General features: G+C 40.6%; 1 protein-coding gene across 2 annotated transcripts in view; it reads left to right on the top strand.

Annotated features, from left to right (window-relative positions):
* The window catches only part of LOC101171092 (inactive phospholipase C-like protein 2), a 37,366-nt gene extending 13,602 nt beyond the window's left edge, over window positions 1–23,764 (top strand). The window contains exons 2-12 of one of the 2 annotated variants that reach the window (XM_011480861.3): window positions 4,878–4,979; window positions 5,117–5,266; window positions 5,835–5,995; window positions 7,260–7,716; window positions 7,930–9,147; window positions 9,976–10,225; window positions 10,369–10,655; window positions 13,269–13,472; window positions 15,821–15,896; window positions 21,941–22,050; window positions 22,757–23,764. In XM_011480861.3, the coding sequence (XP_011479163.1) occupies window positions 4,878–4,979; window positions 5,117–5,266; window positions 5,835–5,995; window positions 7,260–7,716; window positions 7,930–9,147; window positions 9,976–10,225; window positions 10,369–10,655; window positions 13,269–13,472; window positions 15,821–15,896; window positions 21,941–22,050; window positions 22,757–22,933 (3,192 nt within the window). In that variant the 3' untranslated portion in view covers window positions 22,934–23,764. Of the gene's footprint in view, window positions 1–4,877; window positions 4,984–5,116; window positions 5,267–5,834; window positions 5,996–7,259; window positions 7,717–7,929; window positions 9,148–9,975; window positions 10,226–10,368; window positions 10,656–13,268; window positions 13,473–15,820; window positions 15,897–21,940; window positions 22,051–22,756 lie in introns of those variants that run through there. The other variant, XM_011480862.2, reaches the window with a different exon arrangement.
* Window positions 23,765–27,044: the final 3,280 nt, after the last annotated feature.

The raw sequence follows: 27,044 nt of genomic DNA, 5'->3' as shown, positions 1-27,044 counted from the left end.
CGCGCCAAACAGGATAAACATTTATTCAACACACTAAAACTAAATTTTTTTTAACTTTACAACTTGTAAAATGTAACTTTTTAAACATAAATATGAATAAAAAGCGGATAGGAAAATCTTCCAGAATAAATAAACTTAAACCTTAAGTAACTTTCAATATTTTGCTCTCCATAAAAATATATTCTTTCAAAATTATACAAGTTAGAAATAAAGTAAACATTAAAAAAGCAAAACACTAAAATTTCTTTACTTTTATGTCATTTTAAATAAACAAATGAACTGAGTGAGGGTATGAATGGTTGTGTGATTGTGGCCCTGCGACAGACTGGCGACCTGTCCAGGGTGTCCCCTGCCATCGCCTGCAAGGGGCCGGGATAGGCTCCAGCAGCTCCGTGACCCAGAAAGGGTAAAACGAATTAGAAGATGAATGAATGAATGAATGAATGAACTTAAAAGATTTTGCTTTTCACAAAAATATATCCTGACAAAACCCTGACTCACCTGCCTCCCCTGACCGCATGTCCCTGCTGAGACGTGTTTCAACAAGGAACCACTGAACCGAACTCAAACCCACCCAAAACTATTTTTGCCCTCAATGAAATCGTCCATTCTGGCAACACTGGTGTTCGGCAAGGGAGCTGACGCACTGCACGATGGGATTTAAATTTCCAATAATATATGTATAGCCCAAATTTACAACAACAGTCGTCTCAATGGGATTCGTATCAGTAATTGAAAAACTGAAACATGAACTCAAAAGGATCATGAATACATAGAGTTAAAAAAAAATACTAAAATGAACTAACAAACTGACCAAGCTATACTGGCATCCCTGCCCTTAGACCCCCCTTCGCGGTAAGGAAAAACTCCTAAAAAAAACGGATTCCGGAAAAAACAAAGAAAACTTAGGGGTGCCCACATGAAGGAGGGATCCTCCCCCAGGACGGACAGGCGATTTACCAGAACTCTTAGAGAAGAAATAACTTATCTAACTCTAACTACATATTTAAAGTCCAGCAGACGAGCTTCATCCAGCCGGAGTTGTGGGGACAGTCAGGGGCGCGAGTCGACGCGAGTCGAGACGGAGACAGGATCCACAGCCAGGTGTAGGAGCAGGAGCAAAGATGAGGTAAACGGTCAGGAACAGGAGCACGGATGAGCCAACTGGAGTCTGGAAGCACTCCCACTCCCCAGGAGGGGAGAGGGAAAGAATGACAATACATGAATCGCACTGCACCAAACAGAGGCATGGAGAACTAAATGATGAATAATGATCAAGAATAGAGAAGAGAGGGAGGGTAGAAGTAGATGAGAAAAGAGGACAGAACCCCAGTGCACCATAGGTACCCCAGCTTCAACTTCTTATTAAGTTATTAATTTATATTTAAACACATTAACATTAAGTTAAAAAATATCTGAATACTAACTAGTCTGACAATAAGCCTGTCCAAAGAGCAATGTTTTAAGTCTAACTTTGAATGTAGAAACTGTGTCGGCCTCTCTTACATGAGCTGGGAGTTTATTCCATAAGACAGGGGCTTGGTGGCTAAACGCTCTACCTCCAACCGTACTTTTACTAATTCTAGGAACCACAAGCAGTCCTGCATTTTGCGAGCGAAGTGTTCTTATTGGATGGTAAGGGACTATGAGGTCCTTAATATAGGACGGGGCCATTCCATGTAAGGCCTTATAGGTTAACAGGAGGATCTTGAACTTGATTCTAGAATCAACTGGGAGCCAATGGAGCAAAACTAACACAGGAGTGATGTGATCTCTTCTGCTAGTTCCTGCTAACAATCTAGTTGAAGCATTCCGAACAAGCTGGAGACTTCTAAAGGAACTCTTAGGACACGCTGCTAACAAGGAGTTACAGTAATCCAGCCTCGACGTAACAAATGCATGGATGAGTTTTTCAGCATCACTCTTAGAAAGTATATTTCTGATCTTAGCAATATTCCGCAGGTGAAAAAAGGCAGTTCTACACGCCTGACTGATATGTGAGACTTAAATGATAAATCCTGGTCAAATAAAACCCCAAGGTTTCTAACTGTGGAATTGGAGGCAATACTTATGCCATCCAGGGAGACTATCTGATCAGACAGAGCATCTCTCAGGTTTTTAGGACCTAGTATAATGACCTCAGTTTTTTCTGGGTTCAAGAGGAGGTAATAAATTGTCATCCAGGTCTTGATGTCTCTGATGCAGGCATTCAGTTTCTCTATATTGTCATTCTGGTGAGGTTTCATAGATAAATACAACTGCATCGTCGGCATAACAATGAAAATTAATGCTGTGTTTCCTGATTATGTATTTGTAGCTAATATTCCAGTGAAGGTCACAGACACATTAGGATTGGGCTACCATTAGGATGGTATACCATTATATATTGCTAAGATATATTACCAGTGTGAGAAATTACTGGGCCATTATTATCAATAATTTAAAATGATCTGATGCCAGGTGGGCCGGAAATAATTACTTGGCGGGCCGGATGCAGTCCGCGGGCCTTAACTTTGACACGTGTTTTAAGACAATAAAAATTATCTATTAACTTGAGGTAAATAAAATTAGTTGAGCAATAGTTTTTTTTTTATTAATTTAGCTTTCATTAAAGACCCACTCCAAAGATATTTGTGTTTTGGTGTTTTTAACATGCTCTCGTGATGTTTTTCTCTCTTGATGGAGGACGTCTAAAGAAATTAGGCTTAAAATTGCATCTCTATACTCAAATCGTTGTGAATCAGGAGCACACGGAAAAAGGCTGTTTGGAAAAAAAAGCTTATTTGTGACATAGAAGCTACACTCAGCAGGCCACAAGCCTCCTGCTCTGCTCCATTTGTATGCATTCACCTGTAGATGACAAGATCCATCTACGTCTTTGTTTTCCTAGTCTGAGCTGACATCTGGCTCAAAACTGTACGGCTGGATAGCTCCAATTTTGCTTGCCGAATTGCTCGCATCACTAATGTTAAGTTGGGGTTGTGGGGGGCGGTAAGCTAGCGGCAGAGGGCATAAACGGAGAGCTTTCAGTAATGGAAATGGGGGTGCGGTTGCCTGCGGCAACAGTATTGTCCACAACTCAGAGGTGAATTTCTAATAAACTCTTGGAGGCCTGCAGAAACTATGTTCTAGAAAACGCCACAGGTTTTTAGATTTAGTCTAAAAATGGCGTAATCATAACTGGGAATGCGCTGAAAATAGATTAAAAGATGATCAGAGTGGGTCTTAAGTCCTTCACTTGCTTTAAAAGTTGACTGCAGAGCTGTTGCCAAAGATTTTCACCAATATACTGTTTCAGTAAACAGTATAAACTAGACTTGTTTAAACAGCTGTTTTGCAAGGTTAATAGATTCTTAAGGGTCCAGAACTGACAAAATACTTCCCGCTGTTTTTCTTCCAGCAGTTTAAGGGAAAGGCACACTTGTCCGCACCCTCGGTGTCTCCACTTCTCAATCACGCCTTGAGGCAGCAGGGATATTTTTAGAGCACTCCCATCACACTGTGCAAAAAGACTTGTTATGGAAAGGAACGCTTCTCCGTCCTAATGAGGCGGCTGATTCTGGGAGGGTTTGTGATGATGAGGCTCTCTGTGGCTCCACACTTTTATCCTTTCTGATTATAAATGATGCTGCTTGTCTTTCACGTGTTAATTCATATTCTTTAGAAGTACAGTAGCTCTGGCCTCTTTCTATTTCCCCGCTCGTCTTTATTAGCCTTTCATATTAGACACGTATCTTTAATTTGGACGGTTCCCTCCTCTCATCTTCTATTAAGGATGCAAGCGCTTTTGAAGATCCAATTGAGGCTTTTATTAAATGGATCTGCATGAGGCTACAAAGTGCAGGCTAATAGGTTACTGATCAGTGTTCACCCCCTCTTCAGTTGTCACCAATAGATGTAACATTGACTTAGTCAACAGTATTTGGGAGTCTTGACGGGTAAAAATGAGTTTTGAGCACTTTACAGCTGTTAAGCAGCAAATGTTGGATTTTTCCCAACTAAGCTTCCTATTGTGCTCATTTCAATCTGACTAACTGAATGGGGCGGGATAGTTTGCAGGTGTAGTGTGACCTTTTGATGATAAGGACTGAGGTGCCCATGTGACCCCACACATTATGAATTGTATTGGAGACAATACAGTTCAAAACAAGATTTTTTATTTGCAATCACTGATTGGCTGTTGTAGACACGTTTTTTCTCATGTTTAGGGCAAGTAGTAAATTGTCTAATCTGAATTTTTGCCTCTAAAGACTTTTGGGAATGTGATTGCTTTTTCAATTACTTTGTGTGGGATTTGGAAAATCTGTAATCGTGTTATTTAGCTTGTTCTGCCTAGAACCAGCTTCAGTTAGGTCTCTGACTTGATTGTTATCAGGACTAATACATCCATAATCAAATAACTTTGCCCACATAATATTTCCTCTTATCTGGTATCTTAGCGTTCTTTGTGGGGGTGACAGCCAATTGGTCAATAAATCAAATGGATGAGCTACGATGGTGCGCTCAGATAAACTGATAGAGCCTGCCAGTGTCGCCATTGAGGGGCACAATTAGAATGCCGCAGCCAGCTGCCTCTGTCTAGTCAGGTATGATTAATGGTGTAGAGTTGAAGGGCAAGGGCAAGCAAAGGCTTTTAGCTTGCTATCAGGAAAAAACAAAACAATAACAGATTGGGAAGAGGAGGCTAAACATTGTAGACCATATAATCTATTGTGATAAAAGGTCATGGCTTTTAATCCCTTGAGATCTAACTATTCTGAGCTGTAGCAAAGAATACAGTGTTTTGCGTCTGTGATCTCTCTTGCATATTTTTCATCCTATTAAATCTCTTCCATCATCTCTTTTATCTGTTCCAACCTGTTCTCCTTCTGTTTCAGGACGGCTCTCGGTCTGGTCGAGACAGGAAGAAGACGGTTTCTTTCAGTAGCACTTTAACAGAGAAGAAGATCAGCAGTGCTGCCGACTGTATCCACGCCATGGTGGGTCAGTTGCCATGTGACTCTTTGTGCTAAAACTTTATTTATAAATGATGTCCCCTTAAGGGTTTCAGGCACTTTAAAGAACACCCAGCTTTGGAGGCATTGTGGCTTTGGCTTATCCGGTTCTTGTTTTTGAGGTTGAGGGGAGCGAGCTGAAGAAAGTCCGGCCAAACTCGCGGGTCTACCAGCGATACTACCTTATGGATGCCGGCCTACAGGCTCTATTCTGGGAGCCGTCAAAGAAAGAATCAGACAAAGCCCGCATCGCTCTCGCCTCCATACGTGAGGTGAGTGTCAGGAAGAAAAAAGATTTACTTCAGTTCGATTTATGGGATTCTTTTTGTTCTTGGAGGAGATCATCCCAGACGGGCATCCCGAATCTGATTAAAACCTAGCATAAGCTGAATTACAGAGGCAATCAAAATCAGGAAATGAGGATGAAACACCAGGAACTGGGATGAGGAGACATTCATGTCACCCATATGGGATGCCCTCCTTCAAGGACGGCGATAAGCTGTAGGGGAGTGGCCGTTCCAATAGACATGACAGGTCTGTTCAGATGACCACGCCCAGGACAAACGGTGTGCATTTAACCCCTTTGGGGAAAGACTGCAGTCAGATGGAACATGACAAGGTCAAATAAAAACAGATGTTATTTTTTGCCTTAAAAGAGTTTTACAAAAAAAGAATCAAATATGTTTGATAAGTAAAAGGCAAGAAATACATTCTTGTCCACTTCAGGCTCTACCGAGTCTCTACCTCAAAAAATAATTTACAACCTTCATTATGACTTTGCAGTAATGTATCTTAAGTGACATCTGTGTATTTTGCATCTCTTCTGGTCATTTATTCAAGGTACGAACAGGTCGTAACACGGAAACCTTCCGCACCAGTGGAGTTTATGAGCAGATTTCAGAGGACTGTGCGTTCTCCATTATCTACGGAGAGATGTATGAAAGCCTGGACTTGGTTGCCAACTCTGCTGAAGTGGCTAACATTTGGGTTACTGGCCTCAGGTAAAAAAACACATGTAATAAAGAGGGTTTTTTAACATTATTATATATGCAAATCATATTATTTTCCACAAAGCAATCACTCTAATCCTCTTTATTTAAGGATCTTCCAAAAATCCAATTTATGGCATGAGATAGCTGAATTGGACTGTAGGCTGCTGATTTAAAATAAACCACTGTTATCTTCCTTGTCTTAAGACTGTTATGCCTTATTCACAACTGCCCTTAAGGGTGGATATGTGCTTTCTGCTGGCCAAAAATGGGCAAAACTTTACAAAGTGGCCAGCTGGAAACATCAAAATGTTCATGCACATTTTTTCTTTGGGCATGCTGCGGGTATCAGGTCATAACGAACATTTATACAACACACAATAGTGTAGGGGTAAAGTAGGTGAGACACAGGCACTTCATATGGATTTTTGTAATTTTTATACCCTCCCAAAACCTGTAGTTTGTGTAGGGATCCTATGGACACTTGCATATCACCTGCACACCCTGTATGTGCAGCATTTGCACGTGATCAGTAAGGAACCAGTGCACGCATCTTACGGTGTAAAGACGCCGTAGCATCACTTGTACGTCATTGGTACGTGAAACTTACACTATCCTTATCCGTCACGATACACCTACATAGACAACAATGGTACGTTCCATTATTATGAAGTCCCTTAAGGTGGCCACATGAGCCTTGAGGGAACTGCAAGACACACCTGCGCTCCTTTGAAGATGCAACCTTGCCCAAGCCCTATCTACGACCCTCTACCCTGTATGGGTCATCCTCTTGTACAGGTGCATGTGACTAAGGCATTAGGCTTTGGTTTAATCTCAAAGCCCTAAAATCTGTCTCTTATGGGTAAAATTCATGTTAGCCTAATGTTTTATATTGTATCATAAAAGCGAGGCATTTGTTCCTAAAATGGGACAAAGCACTTTTGACATAGTTGACAAATTATTTTTGCAAGTGTCATCTTTAACATCACGTTGAAACAGTAATGACAGAATTTTAATTTGAAATAATGTTGGGTCATGTGTAGAGGTCTTTTCAACAATTTATAGTTTGGCTGTCACTGTCTTTTTTACATTTTTGATTACCTCAAAAAAATTGTAAGATTTAAAATTTACCTAGATAAAATGTATTTAGTTTCTTTGTCTATAAAAGCTGTTCCAAAAAACACGACTGATGTTCATTTCAATGACTGCAAACAATCACAAAAAATAAATAAAATGAAATGTATTACATAACTTTTCATCCCTCGTCTGCCTTTAGGTATTTAATGCAGTACGGAAAACATGCCTTTGACATGCTTGCCAGCAGCCGGGACAGCCTTCGTCTTCGCTGGCTGGAACGCTTGTTCTCCTCTGCGAACTTGGAAGGAGAGGACGATGCGAAGGAAGGAATTCCCTTGCAGCTTGCCATTAAACTTATACAAAGTGTGAATCCGGGGGTGAGCAGTGCAAAAGTGGAGCTCAGGTTTAAGGAGATTCAAAGAGTCCGAGAGAAGTCGTGTGGGTCTGTGACAGATGATGGGTGTGAAATTAAAGATCATAGTGAAAGCAAGAAGCTTGGTGAAAGAGTCTGCAAGCAGGAGTTTGTCGAGGTGTTCCATGACTTCTGCACTCGTCCAGAGATCTACTTTCTCTTGGTGCAATTCTCTAGCAACAAGGAGTTTCTGGATGCCAAAGACCTGATGAAGTTCATCGAGGCCGAGCAGGGCATGGCTCAAGTGAGTAATCTATAAATTCAGATTATCAGATTCACATCAATCTCTCCTGAAATAAAACCACCCTGTGCATGGATTGGTTGTTCTTACTGAATGGAAGCCCACAGTTGTTAGTTTTTCTTTCAAAACACAGCAGACTGAGCTTCCTTACTTGGGCATATTATTTGGGCTAATTTCTCCTTCATCTTTTAGTCTGCTCTTGTTTTTTTCACCTAGGTGTGTGAGGAAACCAGCCTCAAACTCATCCAGTCTCATGAGCCGTCAGAGGAGGGGCGGCAGCAAGGCCACCTGTCACTGGATGGTTTCACCAGCTACCTCACTTCAGCAGAGTGCCGCCTCTTTGACCCAGAGCACGACAATGTTTGCCAGGACATGTCCCAGCCTTTGTCTCACTACTACATCAACTCTTCCCATAACACCTACCTCATTGAGGACCAATTCCGTGGCCCGTCCGATATCTCTGGCTACATTCGCGCTCTCAAGATGGGCTGTCGATGCGTGGAGATCGACGTCTGGGATGGCCCTGATGAGGAGCCGGTGGTGTGTACAGGCCACACTCTGTCCCCACCGCTGGTCCTGCGTTGCGTGTTAGAAGCGATTGGAAGGTTTGCATTCGTGGCCTCAGAATATCCCTTAATTCTGTGTATTGAAAACCACTGTTCTCTGCATCAGCAGCATGTGTTGTTGCAACACCTCACAAGAACATTGGGCCGATGGCTGTACACCGATCCCCCAGCGGAAGGCATTTTATACTTACCATCACCTGAAACCCTAAGGCATCGAATCCTAATAAAGGGTAAAAAGCTAAAGCCAGATTTTGATGGGGAGGATGGGGATGTAAGTGAAGAGGATGAAGGAGCAGAAATGTGTCACAAGATGAAGGTTGTGAACAGTGGCAGTGCTGCTCCTGGAGGAACTGAGAGTGATGTGATGCAGAGATCTGTTATAGCTGTCACTCAACCCAATCCTCCCCATCTTCCTCTGCAACGTTTTCAGCTACTAAGGGAATTTTCTGACCTGGTAACTCTGTGTCAATCCATCAGTTTCATAGACTTTCCAACGTCCTCCAAAAGCCAAAAGCCATGGGAACTGGTTTCTTTTCATGAATCTTTAGCTGTGCGTCTCGCTGGCGACAGCCCTGGTGATTTTGTCAACCACAACAAACGTTTCCTCTCACGGGTGTACCCGAGTCCCGCACGAATTGACTCCAGCAACATGAACCCCCAGGACCTGTGGAAGTGCGGTTGCCAGATCGTAGCAATGAATTTTCAGACGGCGGGATTGATGATGGACCTAAACACGGCCTGGTTCCGGCAGAATGGAAACTGTGGTTATGTTCTGCGACCGGCCATAATGCGACAGGAGGTGTCTTACTTCTGTGCCGACACCAGAGATACTGTGCCCGGCGTTTCGCCCCAGCTGCTGCATGTGAAGGTATGAAAAGACACAACTGACTGTCTCCTCAAAATTGTAAAATCCTTCTCCGATCATTTTTCAATCTATTCTCACAGCGTTCACAGTGGTCTTTTAAGTGTGATTTTGGCGTTTTTAGGCAAAATAATAAATTAAAAAAAGTGTTGTTTTCTAGGACATATTTTCTGCAGAGCTACAGTAGTTTATTAGAAATTCACCTCTGAATTGTGGGTGGGACTGTTGTCAGAGTAAGCATGGCACCACTTCCCGTCATCCGTCTGTTTACATGCTCTAGCTTACAGCTCCTCGTAACCCTTGTGCTATCCTAGGCACTTTAACGTTGGGAGTTGGGTCATTTAGACCCACTAGACAGTGTGCTGAACCTTTTTTCTTCAATGATTTGTGATCTTCACTGGTGTCCATGGATTACATGAAATCTTTCCACCTTTATCCACCTTTGTCATGGTAGGGAGAACACATCAAAGTAAGGGTGGGAACATCTAAGATAGCACAAGGGTTAACCCCTACCTAACATTACTGGTGCAACAAAAAAGTCAGCAATATTGGAGCTATCTAATTGTACAGTTTTGAGCCAGATACCAGCTCCGACGAGGAAAATAAAGACGAACATGGATCAATCTGTCAAAAGGTCTGTCAGACTTACGAAGAATGTTAGCCTTCTTAGTCTGTTGGAATATCAGTTTATTTGTATAGGAGACCTAAAAAACACAGATTTCTAATAAACTATCATTACGTGTAAAGGAAAAAAAAATCCCCAATAAAGACTTCAACTTTTATAACTATTGTGTAATAAAAGTCAACAAAGAGTGACAGACTTTCTTCTTCCAGGTGATCAGTGGTCAGAACCTGCCCAAACCCAAAGGCTCTGGGGCCAAAGGTGACGTGGTGGACCCATATGTGTACATGGAGATTCATGGAATCCCAGCTGACTGCGCAGAGCGCCGCACCAGGACTGTCATCCAGAATGGAGACAATCCCATCTTCGATGAGAGCTTTGAGTTCCAGATTAACCTGCCCGAGCTTGCCATGGTCCGCTTTGTGGTGCTGGATGATGACTTCATCGGAGATGAGTTTATTGGTCAGTGAGTCCAAATTTATTCAGTAAAAAAACACATTTATTAGCTGATGAAATGGTTGATCTGCATATTTAACATTTATTTAACTATATGAGTCAATTGAAAACCCATTGTCGTTTACAATAATTTTTACCCTTCTCTTCAGGTCAGTATACCATACCGCTGGAGTGTCTCCAACCGGGCTACCGACACGTACCCCTCCAGTCTCTCACGGGAGAAGAGCTTCTGCACGCTCAGCTGTTCGTTCATGTGGCTCTCACCAATCGGAGAGGAGGGGGAAAGCCTCATAAGAGGGGGCTTTCTGTACGAAAGGCTCGAAGGGGGAGGGACTACACAGCCCTGAGGGTCCTAGGACTTCGAGCTGTGGATGATGTTTTCAAGATGGCTTCCCCCCTGCTGAGAGAAGCCACTGACTTGAGGGGAAACATGCAGGTCAGGAGATGTCTTTTTACCATAATTCTCCGGACAAAAGAGCGCACCTGATTATAAGCCGGAACCATTACATTTTTAAAGGATAAAACATTTTGTACATACAAAAGCCCCACCTGTCTATAAGCCGCATGTGCCCACATTGAAACGTACATGTGATGTACCGGTAAAAGTCACTGAGAGTAGTAGTAACTTATAGGCGCGCCTCTGCATGGCATGCGCCTCCTGTGCACTGAAACCATGGAAGTCTTCCTCCTCAGTGTGGAGTGTAGGAATAGCGTCAGATATTCCTCACCACACACTCTCTCCTTCGTTGTCGCTGTCGGTGTTACTCTCATCCTGAGTCAAATTCTCACCTGAGCTTGCGCTGTCCTCTCCGTCACGCAGCAGACCGGCTTTTCCAAACCCATTGGTGATGGGGGATTTTTTCACACTGCTTTTAACGATTGCTTTTAACTTGAAAGCTGCGTCATGTGCATTTCTTCTTGCATTTTCCATGATGAGGGTCTGTTTGTACTATTCATTCACAAAACAGGAATTTACATTAAACTTGCGTCTTCCTCGACACATATACCATATTCCCCCTGTGTCACTCTTACCTTTTCTGCTCGAGCGCCCCTAGCAGCCGTTAGAAAAAGTGCATATAAAAAAAAGAAAAAATGCATAAATTAACAGCATCATTGAATAAGCCGCAGGGTTGAAAGCGTGTGACAAAAGTAGCGGTTTATAATCCGGAAATTACGGTAGTTATCTTTATTCAACAAGTCCCAACATTAAAAAAAAACAGCAGAATGCGTTTAGTTCATAGTTTGTTGATTTTAGGCAACTTTGATCAGATTTATAATAACTGTGCCTAAGTTAAAATACAGAAAAGATTAGTTGTCTATGTGACAAAAGTTGTTTTGGATCAAAACCCGAGGCTGCTTTTATGTTTGTCTTTTGTTTTTAGCTAAATTTTTCCACCCAAAAAAGAAAAAAAAACATGAAATGGGAAAATGCCGTAAACAGTGTTCCCTCGTTTATTATGGAAAATACGTTCCATAAATAACCCCCGATAAGTGAAATCTGTGAAGTAGGATTACAGTTTTTTAAGGCTGTAAAACCCCTAACTACACACTATCCACATTTCTCGGACAGACATGAACATTTTTATACTTTTCTCTCTTGTTTAATTAAACCCTCAAAGTTCAAACCTTCATAATCTAGAATTATAGAATCAAAACAAAGATCTGATTGTGATAAAAGATTTATGAAGGTTTTGAGAGCTGTACGTATCTGTAAAGGAGACACAGATGAGAGATTGATTGGCCAGACTTCCAGCTAATCAGAATGCAGAACACACAAAAAAAGGTTTAAGCCCTCTAAATAGTATATTTCTTTGGGAAAAAGGATAATTATGTATGGAGGTATTTTACTTTAAATATATAAAACTTCTTTGAGCAATACATGGTGATTTTAAGACATCCGATTATGAGAGAAATCTAACTAAATATAAGTGTTTATAGCTCATTTCTAGAGGGAAGATGTCACCGGCGGGAACTGAGTAAGGCTCAGTCCGAAGCATTGTTTGTGCTACTCTGCCCTCATTACTGAGCATTATATCCAGACCTGATTTTCTGATTTCCGGACCCTGTTTCATCTTTGACTCCATTTGCCTGCCGCCTGCCCCGACTCACATCTGGATCCTGACTATTCTCGGTGTTTCTCTGATGCTCCCCTGCTTGTTATTGACCCCTGCCTGCCTGACCCTGATTTAGCTTTGTGGACTCTAATTAAACCTCCTGCAATTGTAATCAGCCGTCTGCCTGTTTTGTGACAACAGATATTTTTATTTTAAGACATCTTAGCGAACAAATTCTACTAGTTCTATTGGCAGATTATTTTCACTTCTAACAAGGAAAAAGCATTTTGTATTATAACTTTTTTTAAAACTTTTTTTGAGGGCATTTTTGCCAGTGTGGGACTTTTGGCTGTACACAGACATTTTATTATGGTACATGATTGCAAAGAGCATGTTAACAGGTCTCTACTAGAGAAGTTAGTCATTTTTGTAGCAGGCTTGCTAACATAGATGTTATCAACTTCCTATTAATCATGTCCCAGTACGATGCTCTCGTAATCAAGAGATTAAAGTAATAACAGCCTGGCTGCTGAAGCGAGTACAAGATCATCTCAAGGTTTTTCGCTCCATAACTAGTAATTTTATGAGGCTTTTACATAGTGTTTAGAGTACAGTCTTGTTTGCGTTCGGCTGGGTTAATGTTTAGTCCGCCGTGACTATAAATATTAATTATATCATGAAAAAGCAAATCTGGATGACGCAAGCGGTAAACTTGATCGGTGTATGCTTGCACCACCTTTTTCAGTAAAACGGTGATGACATGTTTTTGCAATGTCGTGGGATTGCCTGGATTTACTGTCAAACTGATGCAAGAGAAAACATCACTGTGTTGTGTGACTCAGGTTTGAATACCTGTGTGGGTTTGTGGGTTTGATGGTGAGCAACAGTACATGATGCCATCCTAGGAGTGTTCAAGAGATTTCATAAATATCCCAATACATTTTGCCATTCTTTTGCTTTGATTTTATTTGTGTGTTGTTTTTTTTCCCCAACAGAACTCTGTGTCGGTGTTCAGAGAGCTGTGTGGAGTGTCAGCTGTGGCTAACCTCATGCAGTGTGTGCTGGCTTTGAGCTCCAGAGTGACAGGACCAGAAGGAACACCTTTACTGCTGTTTGATCTACAGGACAACTACCCCACCCTGGAGGCTCAGGGGCCCCTACCAGATGTCCTTCGCCGAGTTGTCTCTACTTATGAAGCGGTAAGACATAGATTGGCAACAAAATCTTGTTGGTGGGGGTAAAAGCTTGCATAGCTGAAAAAAAGTGCTCTGTCCACATTTACTTGGAAGCCATTACGGGGCAGATACAATCAGCATTAGTTCTGATCTAATTCCCTTATGACTCATGTTGGGTTACAGTCTCTGAAAGTTTGTACCCAAACAAACCCCAGACGTTCACTGACCAACAAGGAGGTTACTCACCAGACTTGACCTATCCAATGTTTAGAAAATTAGGCATAATTTGGATTTCTGAGTATTTCTTTATTCAACTGTGATGTAGGTTTCTTCTTCCTTGTCAATTTCCATGCGGGAACCTCCCAAATGGATAAATAAAGTTGTCTATCTATCTGAACTGGTATCTGGCTTAAAACTGTACTGCTGGATAGCTTCAATATTGCTCACAATTTTTGTTGCACCGCTAATGTTAAGTTGTGGTTGTGATGGGCTGTAAGCTAGCAGGAGAGCATGTAAACAGATGGGATGGATTTTTGATTTTGGCAAAAACTTTCTTAATCATAATTTAAAGAACACTGGGGACACTTTGAAAATAGATCAAAAGTTGATTGGATTGGTATTTAACAAGGTTTGTATTTTTTTCCCATTTTTATAACTAGGTTTTAATATATTTATGTCCTCACAGTCTTATCTTTGTCCTTCCATTTGGTGTCAGTTATTGTCCATTTATGTCTACTTTAAAGCTAACAAATCGCTCCATGTTTTTGCCTGCTCCTTTTACTGCAATCAAGCTAAAACAATTGGATTTTGTTCCATCTTTGAAGTAAAATGTAGAATAACAGAGATCTTTTGCATTGGTTTGTAAAGCTGTGTGTAGTCCAATACTTCAGAAGAACCTCCTGGTTGAGCTGATGTAGTTACCATATATAAAACGTGGAGGATTTTTGCATGTAAACAGGCAGAGAGAAATGAGTCTCTCTAGTCCCATTGGCTTTCATTAAGGTTTAGGTGCATAATCCGTGACACCTCGATTTAACCACGGCTGTTTGTCACTGCTATGCATCTCGCATCTGTGACTGCTTATTTGCGCACCGTGGGTCTAAATTAGAACGTGCATGGGACTTACTTTGTGTCTCCAACCACTTTGAACCCAGTGGAGCGGATCGGTTGAAAATCTTGCCCCAGTGCTCAAACCTATTAGCATAGATTTGAATGCTGCTTGGCTTAATGAATTCCACTCCTCAGTCCTCACACATGAAGGGAGGAACGGGGAGCTGTCAAATGTCTGTGTGAATCTGTGTTCTATCAGAAGTGGCTTTTTAAAAATATGTGTGGAAAGCATTTTTTTGTCCATAGGGTCAGGTCCCAATAGGGACTGTTTAAACTGTTTACAGTTTGAATGGTTCTGTGTGTCCTAATTAAAAAGACAGGGATGGATATAGTCCATTATATTTTCTGTGTTTGACATGCTTTAGTCAAGTCATTTATTCAACCCTTTTTTATTTAGTATTGAAGGGATCCAGTTTGATCTCTATCCTTTCTTTGACAGTGTCAGATCTCATTTCAGAATATTATTTTAGCATAACCATGAAAAATGAGCGTGAGTTTAAAAAGTCGTTTTTTGACGCTTATTTATTAATAAATCGACTGGTGACTAGGGCTGCACGATATGAGGAAAACTCGCGATATGCGATATTGGTAATTAATATTGTGATAACGATATAAATTGTGGTATATAAACAAATAGCAAAAAAAAAAAAAAAACATAATTTCCATTTCACTGCAACAGTTTAAAAATTATACTCCAAATGACCCTTGTCGACGTAGGAGGCAAACATCAAACATAAAAGGGCTCATCTGATTGATCAACAACGTAAACGGGTCCTTCTGATTGGTTAAATGCATAAAGGGATTTATTTCATTTGTTCAATATTTCAAGCTGCCATGAGTTTGTTTTAGCACATTTAAGGTAATCATTTATTGCGATTTTTGCCATCTTTTGCGGTATGCATATTGCACAGCTTGATTTCGCGATAACGATAAATTTGCGGTATATTGTGCAGGCCTACTGGTGACCTAAACTTTGCCTCTCATCTGTGACAGCTTTAAATTGGGACCTTTAAAAAAGGATCAGTTGGCTACAGACAAATAGCACGTCATGAAATAAATGGAAAATAGAAATTAGGATGGGGTTGAAAATGGTTCACTCAAGTGAAAGAAAAATCACATCACATCAACTGTCTTCCAATGATGCAGGAATCTTTCACTCCGTATGTGGACAGATTTGGATATGTACTCAGCCTGTTGTGTTCCATGCCCATATTTGTTTGCTGTGCTAAAACACTTCCTGCTTCCTGTTTTTCCGCCCACAGATGGTTAATGCCAGCAAAGCAGTGATGGAGCTGTCTGATGGAATCCATGACAAGATACTGCATATCCAGTCAACTGGTGTGTAGCTGTTTCATGTTGATGTGCTAGTGTGTTTATTTCCTGGTTTGTTTGTCTCACACTGCTATATTTTCCTGTTCCACTATATTTTATTCACTGCCATTACCCTGTCCTTCTTCAAGTATAACATTTTTATATTTATGATTTTGAAGGGCAAACTATCTGATCTGCTCCCGTGGTTTCTGGCAGAGCTTTGTTTACATGAGTACTTTGAGTCATCTGACTTTAGTTTTCCCAGTAGCAATAAAAAAAATCCCCTGGAACCCACCTTCACTTCATTTGCTGTGATTCAGCACAACCCTGTTTGTCCTTGCACAGGTTTAAAAGCATTTGTGTTCAATCATAGGGAGCAGAATTTTGCCAGCTGCACATCATCTAAATAAGAAGCATTATAAATTTAAACAGAAAGATGGTGGTTCAAACGGGGACACGAGTGTGCATTTCAGAGATAAATGATGCTCACAAATTTGCAGACAGCCCTACTTTGCTCCCAGGCGACTCCATGAATCCTCGATACAACTTTAACGATATTTGTGTGTCTCCGTTCCATTCGGGCACACAGCTTGATGTGTTTTAGAGCAAAGATTGAAGGAAATTACCAAAAGGAATTAACCAGCCATGTATTGTTTCACATCTTATTCTTGTCTTTCATGTGTTCTCAAATGCAAATCTGATTTTCGAATGTTATATTTTTGGCTGGATGCAAGTAGTAGTAAGTTGATCTGATTAAAAAAAAAGAAGGAAAAAAAGGCCTTCAGGCTTCATGAACAGGGTTCACAGGGTTCTTCCTGTGTGCTCAGGGTAAAGATGGTGATCAGGTGATCCCAAGATGGAGGACCACCAATTGGGATGTGAAGGAGGCATAAATGGGTCACAATGAAGGAAACATGGGACAGTTGGTGGTAGACAGGAAATGCAGAGGGAGAGGAAAGGCATTGGAAGATAAATGGCAAGAAAAAATAGCTAGAGGCAACACTGCAAGGATGACAGGAGCACCAAGGGAGAGGGAAGTGTCCCATGATGTGCTGCTTAGCTGGTGGGCTAGTGTTTTTTTATTTAAGACTTTTTTTGTGATTTTTACGCAAGCAACACACTGTTGAAAAATGAGGTAATTGTCTGCAGTGGGAATGCTGTCAGTAGTCAGGTTTGCAATGCAGTAAAAACCAAAAGTAAGCAAAAGCATTAAGAGAGGGAACAGCAAAATCCTGCAGAGAAGAGGGTTTGCATTTAGAAGAGACATTTCAACCTTTGCTAAATATAGCAGTGTGCGTGCACATATGGTTTTTAGATTTACTGTTTGAAATGAAACTGTTATGTTTAGAACAGCCCCAAAATTCCCTGCTTTCTGAAAGTATTAAACAACACAAAGCAAGAACAGCGTTTCTGACAGATGAAACTCAAAACAAACGGTATTTTCTGATTAGATCTGACATAAAAGGTATGGATCAGATTTAAAAACAAAAACATAGGATTGGTTTAAGTTTTTCCTCTGTTTTCATTGATTTTCATTTAAGAAGGAATTCAGTTTAAGCCAAACACTTTCTGCAATTCCATCCTTCATGAAGGTCTTTTGCTAAATCGGATAATTATGTTTTAATACGCATTGGCATACAGAATAGAGCAGGGGTGGCGAACAAGTTTGACACCAAGAGCAGAATTTATTCACTGTGAGAGTCGAAGAGCCACACCACACATTGACCTGCCAAGACGTACACACACAAACACGCAATTAAAGTCATATTATTTTCCATAAAACACTCCTCTCCTTACAATACAACAGCAAGTATTGTACTTGTGTTTATTTCGAGAAAAGTGTCCACCCTCAATACACACATCAAATGCAGCTTAGCCAGAGTTACTACGACTACCCTGGGGGTCAGATACCCCCTCCAGACACAGACACATCTCTCTCATCTCACACACACACACACACACACACACACACACACCCACACACCCCCACACACACACAAACACACACACTGTAGCAGGGAAACAAGCAATGAGCTGCCTATTCACTAGGGATGGATGTCGTTAATACTGCTTATCGATCCGGTATTTTAACGATACTCTTATCGATACTTTTTGAGGACGAAAAATAAATGTATAAAAAAAAACAAATTAAGAACATAGTATTTATTTCCTCATTATGCAACAATGTTTTTTTAACAAAACATTTTACTTTATACGTTTTTCCAACTTGAAAAGTAAAATACATGAAAAAATGAGAAAGAAGAAAAAAAAAGAAAAATAAACATCAATGTTTTGACATATTGCTGTTATGATATAAATATAAAACAAATTAAATAAATGTTTGAGTTCATGAGATCATCAGCTTCAACTCCTGCAGTGAAAGCTGTGTCTAAATATGATGCCTGTGTTTCCATCTCTCTGATAGTTTGAAATCAAAGACCCTCCCCCGCCTCTCTACCTGCTTTTCCTCTCTACCTGTTCACCTGTTCATATCCTCTGCAAATGAGAATTGTTCCCCCGCACCCCTCCAGTGTATTCTACACAGAGAGCGCAAAATACGGTCATCGTAGCAGCAGGTTGACATGATAGTTGGGTCGCTCTGGCGCAGATTTCATTAATTTTATGCGCGCGCCGCGTACTGTCTGAAAAACAGCACCGCCCCCCGTGCACACAAATAGCCAGACAGACCTCTCCTCTTCAGCGAGAATAGCAAAATTAATATTATCATTAATTAACAGAAGATTGACTGACTTGGTGAGTTAAATATGGCAGATAACGTTTATGTCTTGTGGGACACAAAAAAAGCGACTTCTCCAGTACCAACAGCAGAACCGTTGAGGTCAGATCTTACTAACACTTCGGTCTTGAAGACTGTGCCTCGGGGCTCGTTCAATACCAGGGCTCAGTACCCATCCCTACTATTCACTGGCTGTGTTGGCAAGCTGTCTGTGCCCCACCCTTCCCGTTGTTAACCGTACTCCTTTAAATACACCAACAAATTCCCAAAAAGCATAGACCTCATTTCTGCTCATAGCCCCCTCACTCATGCTTTTACACCCAAGATTCCCCACTTACCATGAGTCTTGGGGGCTGAAGGCGGGGCTAACCCCCCAGTCCGCACACTATTCACACAAGCATGCTTAGTCAGGTGTGTGTTGTGTGCTTTGAAAAGTTTCAACTTATTAATAAGGGAGACAATTTGTGTCAGATCAGGAAGAATTTTCATTTTCTCCGGGATACGTTTTGTTCTTTTCTGCCATGAACAATTTTACTGCTTCCAAAAGCTCATAATAAACAGAGTGACTTGCCATTCCGTTCAGTAAACAAGAATCCTCCGATTCTTCCAGAAACGTCCTGTGTTCATCTTTATACTCTGAATTTTGCCATTTTGACCACGAGGGTAACGGTCTGCACACACATCAAATGTTTAGTAAGTTTTCCCGGAAGTGGGCGTAACTCGCACAAATGATGCAGCATCAACACAAGCACTGCCAAATTTCTATTACTATAGTTTATTATTTATTTTTAAAGCCCTCTGATGGATTTGAGTGTGGTTTAAGAGGACATAAACTATAAAATGAGGCATAGAATTAAGATGTTATTGTTAAGAAAAACCAAACACAAAAGTAGATTTCATACTTTCCTTTCCAGTATCATTGCCCAGTTTTTTAACATGCACACAAACAGCATGGGCATCACTTCTGCTCACAGCCACCTCAGTCATGGTGAGGAACTTTACACCCACAATTCCCCACTTCCCATGAGTCTTAGGGGCTGAAGGCAGGGATAATCCCCGGGTTGCCACAATATGATGAGACGCAAAGGGCCGCGTGCTTATTAGCCGAGAGCAGCGTGTTTCGCCACCCCTAAGAGCGTGGTCTGATTGTACTGTACACACACACACACACACACATATATATATATATATATATATATATATATATATATATATATATATATATATATATATATATATATATATATATATATATATATATATATATATATATATATGTACAGTATAGTCAGTTGCCACATGTGAGAAAAAACCTTCATGTTCAGAAGACAAGAAGCATCCCTTCATCACTGCCACACCGTAAAGAATAATATAAAAAAAAAGTTTGACTGTGTGTCACCAGTTTGGAAGTAAACTGAACTTCAGTGCTGCCCAAATTTGGAACTCCAAATTTGCTGCTGTTTAAATGCTGAGAAGCGGGTTTGGGCGATTTCAGGTTCAAAAAAATTCATCAACCCCAAATTCAAATGGTTTTTAGCAGATATGGCAATGATTACTTAATAAAAAATAATTAGGTTGGTAGATCTTGTAAAACCAGAATTGAGAAATCGTCTGGTATTTCATTAAAACTGTTGTTTTGATTGTCCTTTTCCAAACCGTCATATAATATATTACTTTGCTATGATCTTTTTGATCAACATATGTGTCAAAAGGGCCTCAAATCATTTAGTTTTTATTTTGTTAGTCTTGTATTTTATCATTCACCATTTTCTGGTTATGTATCGCTTTAATCCATGCCTCAATGGCAAGGATAAAACACAAGAAGAAGCCAAAATGCTGCAATAAAGCCAAGTCTGTACATTTAGTCTGAGCTCTAAATTTTAGGTTATGGGGATACAGAAAAAAAAACATTTACCTCAAGTAAAACAGTTACCAGTAAGACAGGATATATAAGAAAAGCCAAAAGATGAAATTCATCTGTCAAAGCTGGGAAATTAGACATGGTTTTAAGCTGGGAGACAGAATCTATGCTGCTGTTTTTTTTCCTTTTTTTTTCTTATAACTCAACTTACTTTTTATATCTCTTGCCTCTCTGATGCTTTTGGAATGAATAAACCTGTTTTTTATCGACCTGGGACGATCAGCTGCTTTGGCCCCAGGCTTTGGATGTGTTCCTCTAAATTTAACCTTCACGAAAACTTTGTATCTAGATTAAAAGTAAGACTTCCAAACTTAGCTGTTCTCAGTTCTGTCATAGTTTGGGTTTCTTTGTATTGATTTTTGCTTTCTGTCTTGTTTCTGTCATGTTTGAGTTCTGTTTCCTGTTTTATTTTGAAATGTTCCCTGTTTTGTCATGCTTTTGAGTTTTGCTTCCCTGGTCCCAATCTGTTCTGATCATGTTCACCTGTGTCTTGTCAGTCCTTTTTGTATTTAAGTCTTGTCTCTGCCTTCCTCTTGTGCTGGTCCATTAACGTCTCTCCCCTGGCTCCCTTCTGCCATGTGTTCATGCTAAGACCACAGTGAGTTTTAGTTTTGTTTCACTGCTCTGCAGCACTTTTTGTTACGTTAATAAACCCCTTGCCCTGGAACCGTGTGCCCCCGTCTCTGCATTTTGGGTCCTTCATGGTCACCAGCCCTCCCTACCTGACAAGTTCAGATGGAGGGCAGGATGGGAAAGTGAAGCAAGATGTGTTAGATCCTGATTCTTTTGTTTTTTGGTATTCTGACCTCTGGTTCTGGTTGGGTTTTTTTTTTTTTATTGCATCCACACTCCCAGTGTTGGCTTTAGGACATTTCCTTTAGTGGATCTGCTTCAAAAGGGTGCAGACAGATGCACAGACACTACACTAGCATGTATTATTTGAGTTGCCTAGCAACCGTGTGGGAAAAGGTTGTTATTGAGGCAACTTGTGCATGTGTGTAAATGTAGAGCAAGGCCTACATCTCTGCTTGCACATGGGTACCATCATTCACAGATGTTTACTGCCTGATTGATGTGCCAGGACCTGCGCAGGCAGCCGTTCTGCTTACCTCTGTGTGTGTGTTTGTGCAAGATCACCTCTTGGAATGTCAGACATTTGGCTTCTTGTCGATGGCTTATGGTGAGGTTTGCCCCATGTTAACCCACTTCCGGGTTTCCATGGTAACAGTGGAACAGTGGCCAAGGGCAACCAGAGGAAGCCAGACACACAAAACATCTCGCTGCACACACTCATGTACAGATTATTTCCACTTTGTTTGTTTTTTTCATTTTGTCTCTGATTCTCCTTTCACTTCACAAATGATTTTCTTTGCAGTACTTTTATTTATTGACATTTTTCTTATTTTTCTTCAGCTATGGAGTTTCATGAAAAGCTGCAAATTCTGGCAGCAAAGGAGGGACTGAAAGGTTCCAAGGTGTGCCGAGCTGTGGAGAGTTTTAGCTGGAACGTGACCATTCTGAAGGTCTGTGACCTATTTTTTGCCCTTTTATTTTTATGCTACGTTCACACCGATCATGTGATGTGCGTTGAACAACACGTTGAACGAGAGTTCTTGAACACGCTTTCAGCATACGGTGTTCACACTGGACTGCCGCTATACCTGATATTAACAGGTATCACAGTCGGAAAAGGTTTGGTGTGAAATGTCTATCCGTTGCAAATCTGGTGAATCTTCATCCAGGCTTTTTCATTGACTGCTCTATTCTGATATATGAAAGACCTGGTGTCATATCATTCTGGCCGAGCACAAACCACGATTATCAATTTCTCCTCCATGATCAATTTTTAAACGGTTGACACTTCTGTGAATTAAAATGGACGCTATCCATGCACCACTACCAAATCCGAGTCCCTGATTGGTCAAAGTTCAACTGGTTTAGCTTTTGACCTACATTCAGTGGATACAGAGCCAGAAAACAGACTTAAAAACGTGCATACCGATGCATGAGCACAAGAGTGTTGAATGCAAAAGCTTGAAACACGCATTTATGCATGTTTACATGGACTTTTCATCCGAAGTGGTAGCTAAACGCATGTTGCTGAGGTCTGTGTGAATGTAGCTTTTGAGGCTAAGACAACCTTTGTCCTTTAGCTGCTCTTCTTCTTTGCATTACTTTTTCCATCTCTTGCCTCACTCTTTTCTATCATTTCCCTTCTTTTCTCCCCAGGGTCAAGCTGATCTGCTCAAACACGCCAAAGCTGAAGTTCAGGAGAACATGAAGCAGGTGCATGACTCCGCTCTGACAGGAAACCTCACCAAGGACGGAGTAGGGCTGAGAAGAGTCCGCTCGCAAACTCGTCAAAACCACGGTGACAACACAAGTGCTAGAAGTCGCCCGGTATAGCAAGCAGATGACCAAATTTACATCCTACTTCTACAAAATCCAGACCTAATAGAAAAAGCATTACAGTAAAAGATTTTTACAAAGGCAGGATTGTTCATGAATGTCATCTCAACACTGGAGATATAAGAATCAGGATGCTGATAAGATGAATGTAGTAGGACTTAAAGCCAAGGTTCAGCCTATACTGATTTAAGATGTAAATACACCAAATGTTGATCATTTCCATCTCACGCGCATTTTCCTTCTTTAGATTTGAGGGCGGTTTCACTGTTGTGCTGGTTAACTGACACCTCAAATAAAATCTTTTTCCAACTGTGTGACTTCTGCAAATTGCAATATCGAGTCAAACTGTCAAGAAGATTTTGACTTAACGATCAAAGAAACCGGCTGTTCTCCTGTTTTGTGAACCGGCGCAACTTCTGTCTCTTCAGCTTATTTGTTTTTGTATTAAGATCTTTTGTGTGAGACTGCCTTTGCCTTCCCCAAAGTCCCTATCCTCACCGTCTGAATATTGTCTTGCAGAAAGGGTTTTATTTTTATATTTTTCCGAAAGCCCTACTCTGATCGAGCCCCTGTTAATTGCCATACTGATCAACTCTAGAGGTGCAGATGTCTCCAAGGAGGCGGTACTGTTAATGATGAAAGTGCTTACTTTGTGTGCAAAACACTGTACTGTGTTTTATGTAATTCCATCCTTTTGCTGTTAAAAAAAAAAAGTTTTATGTAAGTTATTTATGCTAAATGAAGACATTCCAGATATACTTTATTGTTGGAGTAGATAAAACTTGTCCAGAAACAGCCAGGATGAAAATAAACACATTTTGTAGATGACTGCTTGTCCTTTTTTTTTGTTTTGTTTCATTGAATTCCTGCCGGGCCTTTTATTTCAATGGCCATTCATTCATGTGAGGCATGAAAAAAAGATAACAGCGGGGGACAACATCCCAGCTCTTTTGAGAAGCAGACACGAGTTTCTGCACTCAAGGCTTAATGTGTGCATATATCATAATGTCCTACACTTTGAATAAAAAAACTATTTTGTTGAAATAAGCATTGCAATTTTGTTTTTTAATTTCCAGTCTCGTTTTGCTCATTTGTGTAGCAGGAACACCAAGAGCCATGAACTATTGAAGCTAGGAGGGTAGATATGTTATAAAATAGTTTATTTTTGAAATTCTCCTTAATACCAGAACATTGACTTTTATGTACTCTATCTTTAAGCAATAAAAGTCACAATTTAAATCATTTGAAAGTTTTTTTTCTACTTATTTTATGTAATTGCAGGTCTAAAACAGAAATCACACCAGACTGAAGAGTGTCCTTTTTAATCCTTGTGCTATCCTAGGCACTTTAAAGTTGGGAGTCGGGTCATCTACACCCACTAGACATTGTGTTGAATTTTTCTTCTTCCATGATTTGTGATCTTCACTGGTGACCATGGATTACATGAAATCTTTCCACCTTTGTCATGGTAGGAATAACACGTCAGTGTAAGGGGGGGGGGGTCATAGGATAGCACAAGGGTGAATTTCTGATGACTTCAAGAATCTTTGCACTTGTACTATTAGGATGATGTGGTTTTGGGGTCGAACAGAATTTCGTTTGCATGCGCTCCACAGTTTATCAAATCTTGCAGTGTGCAGCTGTCAGTTGGGACTGAATCCTAGAACATTTTAAAGCAATCTTTAGATTTATTTAATTGTGAGTTGAATGATGAAATATTTCTAATTTTGGGCCAATCTGGCCATTCCAATTATTGCTTTGTGTCATAAGTTTACACTTATGCTGTGTTACTGTGTGTTAAACTCAACTTCAAAAAGAAAGCCTCCTTTTAACTCCTTACACTCACATTTTCAAACTTTGTAGTCAGCACGTTATTTGCAGTGTTTCTCATGAGCCACAAGGTGACAAAACATTTGTGACAATGTCCTCTAATCCAGTGTTTTTCAACCATTTTTGAGCAAAGGCACACTTTATCCTTGACAAAAAAACTTTAAACCTATGCATCATGGGAGATGTAGTGCAAATACTGCCGCAGATGGCAAACAGACTTGCATCTCTGAGCTTCATGGTTTTGTTCACTTGTTCCACGGTCTGACACCGGATTCTGTGGAAAACTACACCGCTAAAGACGAGCTTTAGTTGGTAATTTTGTTGAAACAGAGACTGTACGAGCAGAATCTGAACAAGGAAGTGAAGACTTTAACCACTTCTGATTGGTCAGACTGATGACGTGTGATTGAGCCTCCAAGAATGACTGGTGGAGACAGTTAAAGGGGCGGGACTTTTCCGAAAATAGCTGAAGCTGCGGCTAAATCGCCATTCTTATCAAAATGTCTTTAATAGAATCAAATAAACACAAAGAAAAAAGTATTTTATGATCTTTCATATTCCTAACTACTCAGTGTTTTATCAGGGCCTGTTTGGATGAACACAGAGCTGATATCCTGGAGATGGTAAATGTTTTTAGATCAGTGAAAATGGGTAATTTCCCATGGCACACCTGACCATCTCCCACGGCACACTGGTTGAAAAACACTGTTCTAATCAGCCAGTATGCTAATTGGAATAGTCCACTTTGACTAATAGTCTGTCAGTTCTGTTCACAGGATGTGATATTGTCCTTAAGTTTGATCAACACCTGTTGCATCAAGGTGAATAACCTCAACTTCAAAAGTTTTGTATTTATTTTTAAAACAAATACCTATTTTATAGCAAATATGTATTTCTCATAAACAACACACTTATGTATTCTGTTTTTTTTATTTTTTTTTAGAGTAACTGTCAAAACCGGTGATGCATTGCAGCATCTAAAGGCTGTACCCTTGGTCCCAGGTTCAAATAGTCATTAAGAACACACAAAAGGCTTAAAGGTGGCTGGAGGTCCATAGGGGGACCTGTAGAGCAACGTCACCACCTGGACACCAGTCAGGAATTGATCACCCCAACTGAGAGTGTATGATGATCATTGTGGCAGTCAGCTCCGATCAAAGCAATGACTGGGAGGGAGGGGAATCAAGGGAGGGGCACGGAGATCAGAAGAGCCAACGTCCCACCCAAAAATCACAGGGGAATTTCTAATGAACTACTGCTGACTGCAGAAACTACAGTCAGGACCATAAATATTTGGACAGAGACACATTTATTCTAATTTAGTTTCTGTACATTACCACAGTGAATTTTAAATAAAACAACTCAGGTGCCATTGAAGTGCAGACTTTCAGCTTTTATTCCATGGGTTGAACAAAAAGATTGCATAAAATGTGAAAAACGAAAGTATGTTTTAAACACAATCCCTTCATTTCATGGGCTCGTAAATAATTGGACAATTGACTTCCATGCTATTGCATGGGCAGGTGTGGGCAATTCCCTCGTTATGTCATTATGAGTGAAGCAGATAAAAGGCCTGGAGTTGATTATAGGACTCGTGCTTGCATTTTGAAGATTTTGCTGTGAACAACAACATGAGGTCAAAGGAGGTCTCCATGCAGGTGAAAGGAGCCATCATTAAGCTGAAAAAATAGAAAAAAACATGCCAGAAATTGCTACAGTATTAGGAGTGGCAAAATCAACAGTGTAGTACATCCTGTGAAAGAAAGAAAGAACTGGTGAACTCAGCAACGCAAAAAGACCTGGACGTTCACGGAAGACAACAGTGGTGGATGATGGCAGAATCATTTCCATGGTGAAGAGGAACCCGTTCACAACAGCCAACCAAGTGAACAAGACTCTCCAGGAGGTAGACGTATCAATATCCAAGTCTACCATAAGAAGAAGACTGCATGAAAGTGGATACAGAGGGTACACTGCAAGATGCAGGCCACTCATAAGCCTCAAGAATAGGAAGGCTAGATTGGACTTTACATCCACAGTAAAACACTGTGGAGGCAGTGTGATGATCTGGGCGTGCATGGCTGCTAGTGGCACTGGGACACTAGTGTTTATTGATGACATGACACAGGACAGAAGCCCAATGAATTCTGAGGTGTTCAGAGACATACTGTCTGAGCAGATCCAGGTGAATGCAGCCAAACTGATTGGGCGGCGTTTCATAATACAGATGGACAACGACCCAAAACATACAGCCAAAGCAACTCAGGAGTTTAGTAAA

Source organism: Oryzias latipes, chromosome 11, assembly GCF_002234675.1.
Source record: "Oryzias latipes chromosome 11, ASM223467v1".
Classification (NCBI taxonomy): Eukaryota; Metazoa; Chordata; class Actinopteri; order Beloniformes; family Adrianichthyidae; genus Oryzias; species Oryzias latipes.
The sequence above is the reverse complement of the archived record's forward strand: the minus strand, read 5'-3'. Positions and strand labels throughout refer to the sequence as shown.